The sequence below is a fragment of the Symphalangus syndactylus genome, chromosome 1 (genome assembly GCF_028878055.3).
Source record: "Symphalangus syndactylus isolate Jambi chromosome 1, NHGRI_mSymSyn1-v2.1_pri, whole genome shotgun sequence".
Taxonomy (NCBI): domain Eukaryota; kingdom Metazoa; phylum Chordata; class Mammalia; order Primates; family Hylobatidae; genus Symphalangus; species Symphalangus syndactylus.
Genome location: NC_072423.2, coordinates 43,133,447 through 43,135,145, shown reverse-complemented (window position 1 = coordinate 43,135,145; position 1,699 = coordinate 43,133,447). Strand labels below are relative to the sequence as shown.

Here is a 1,699-nt window from a genome sequence, read left to right as displayed (position 1 = left end):
AAAAAAAAAAAAAAAAAAAAAAAAAAAAAAAAAAAAAGGGCATGGTGGTGGGTGCTTATAACTCCAGCTACTTGGGAGCCTGAGGCAGGAGAATCACTTGAACCCGGGAGGAGGAGGTGCAGTGAGCTGAGATCGTGTCCCTGTAATTCAGCCTGAGCAACAAGAGCGAGACTCGGTCTCAAAAACAAACAAAAAACGAAACACAATTTTCCCTCTCATGCTGTGATAAATAAAAGAGAATATGAAAGATCTTCTTTAAACAAATATTTTCTCTGTCTAGTCAAAACTTAACAGTTTAACCTTAATATAGACAGGAAGAACTATGAAATTCTTGTTTAACATAATAGGCTGAAAATATTTTTCTTTTTTTTTTTTTTCCCTGCCTCAGGTTTATTTGTACAAATAGCACAGGAGGACCCCAGCCCCATGCAGACGGTAGCCCAGGGGCAGGGGTGGGGGGTCGCACCAGTCCTTCTGTCCTCATGTTGGCAGAGATATCTGCTCTGAAGCCTTTGTAGGGGCCTGGGCACCTTTGGGAGCCTGAGCTGGAACTGAAGCTGGAGCTGCAGCCTGGGCCTTGGTTTGATCCTTGGCCTTGGCCTCTGGCCGGCACAACCTGAGCCCCTTGGCAATACGGGCACGAGCACGCTTCCCAAGCTTGGGGTGGGCAATGTAGGCAAGTCGATCGAGCTTGCGGCTGACACCCTTTGGGATCTTGGGCTTAACCTCCTTGGGCTTTATGAGGGCCTTAATAGCCTCGGCACATGCACTCATGGCCTTGGCATTGTTGGCCTGCATCTTCTTTAGGCCCATCTTGTTGTGCTTCTTGGCAAAGCGCGTGTTCCTCAGGAACTTGGGGTCCACCCCCTTAAGAGACTCATATCTTTGTGATCGGGGTTTCTTGATACCATTTCTGTGCCATTTTCGGGACTGGTTGTGTGTGGTGTGGTTCTTGGACTTGGCCATGTCTGCACCTTAAGCCGCGGCTCCCGAAGCGCCTAGAACCGGAAGAGGAAAATATTTTTCAAACGTGTACTATCTATTGCACATTCTGTTGGATTTGAATGGAAATGTAAGCCTTTTCTAATGCATAGGATTCCTTCTAGAGATGTATTAGGGAAGCATTAGCACAGAGACTCACATGATACATGGCATGCAAAGGTAATTTCCAAAGATGACTTTGAAGTAACCCACAGCAAGTCACATTGGGTGTCATAATTTTCTCGTGTGTTCTAAACCTTCCTTGCTAAGACATGGCTTTTGTCAGTCAAGGATAGGCAGGAACACCCTAAAATTACTAAGGGTTGTTTTCCCCTGAATTTCTGCATGATCTGATCCCAAATTCAACAGATCTTTAAAACCCCATTGGATATTAGAATAGAGGAAGAACATATTTCATGTGTTAACTGGATGCAGTGTCTTCAACTTCAAGCAATGAATGACTGACAGATGAAGCATGTTATTTTACAAACTGTTTTTTATTGTTTTGTTGTTGTCGTTGTTGTTTTTTAGACGGAGTCTAACTCTGTCACCAGGCTGGAGTACAGTGGCATGATCTCGGCTCACTGCAACCTCCGACTCCCTGGTTCAAGCGATTCTCCTGCCTCAGCCCCTGAGTAGCTGGGATTACAGGCACACACCACCACATCCAGCTAATTTTTGTATTTTTAATAGAGACAGGGTTTCACCATGTTGGCCA

General features: G+C 45.1%; 1 protein-coding gene across 1 annotated transcript; it reads right to left on the bottom strand.

Annotated features, from left to right (window-relative positions):
* Positions 1 to 357: 357 nt before the first annotated feature.
* On the bottom strand, positions 358 to 1,015 carry LOC129458063 (large ribosomal subunit protein eL29-like). The gene has a single exon (XM_055233590.2). It carries the CDS (start codon positions 964 to 966, stop codon positions 481 to 483), a length of 486 nt encoding a protein of 161 aa, XP_055089565.1. The 5' UTR covers positions 967 to 1,015; the 3' UTR covers positions 358 to 480.
* Positions 1,016 to 1,699: the final 684 nt, after the last annotated feature.

Coding starts and splice junctions, on each gene's coding strand:
- LOC129458063 (XM_055233590.2), bottom strand. CDS start 966: ATGGCCAAGTCCAAGAACCACACCACACACAACCAGTCCCGAAAATGG.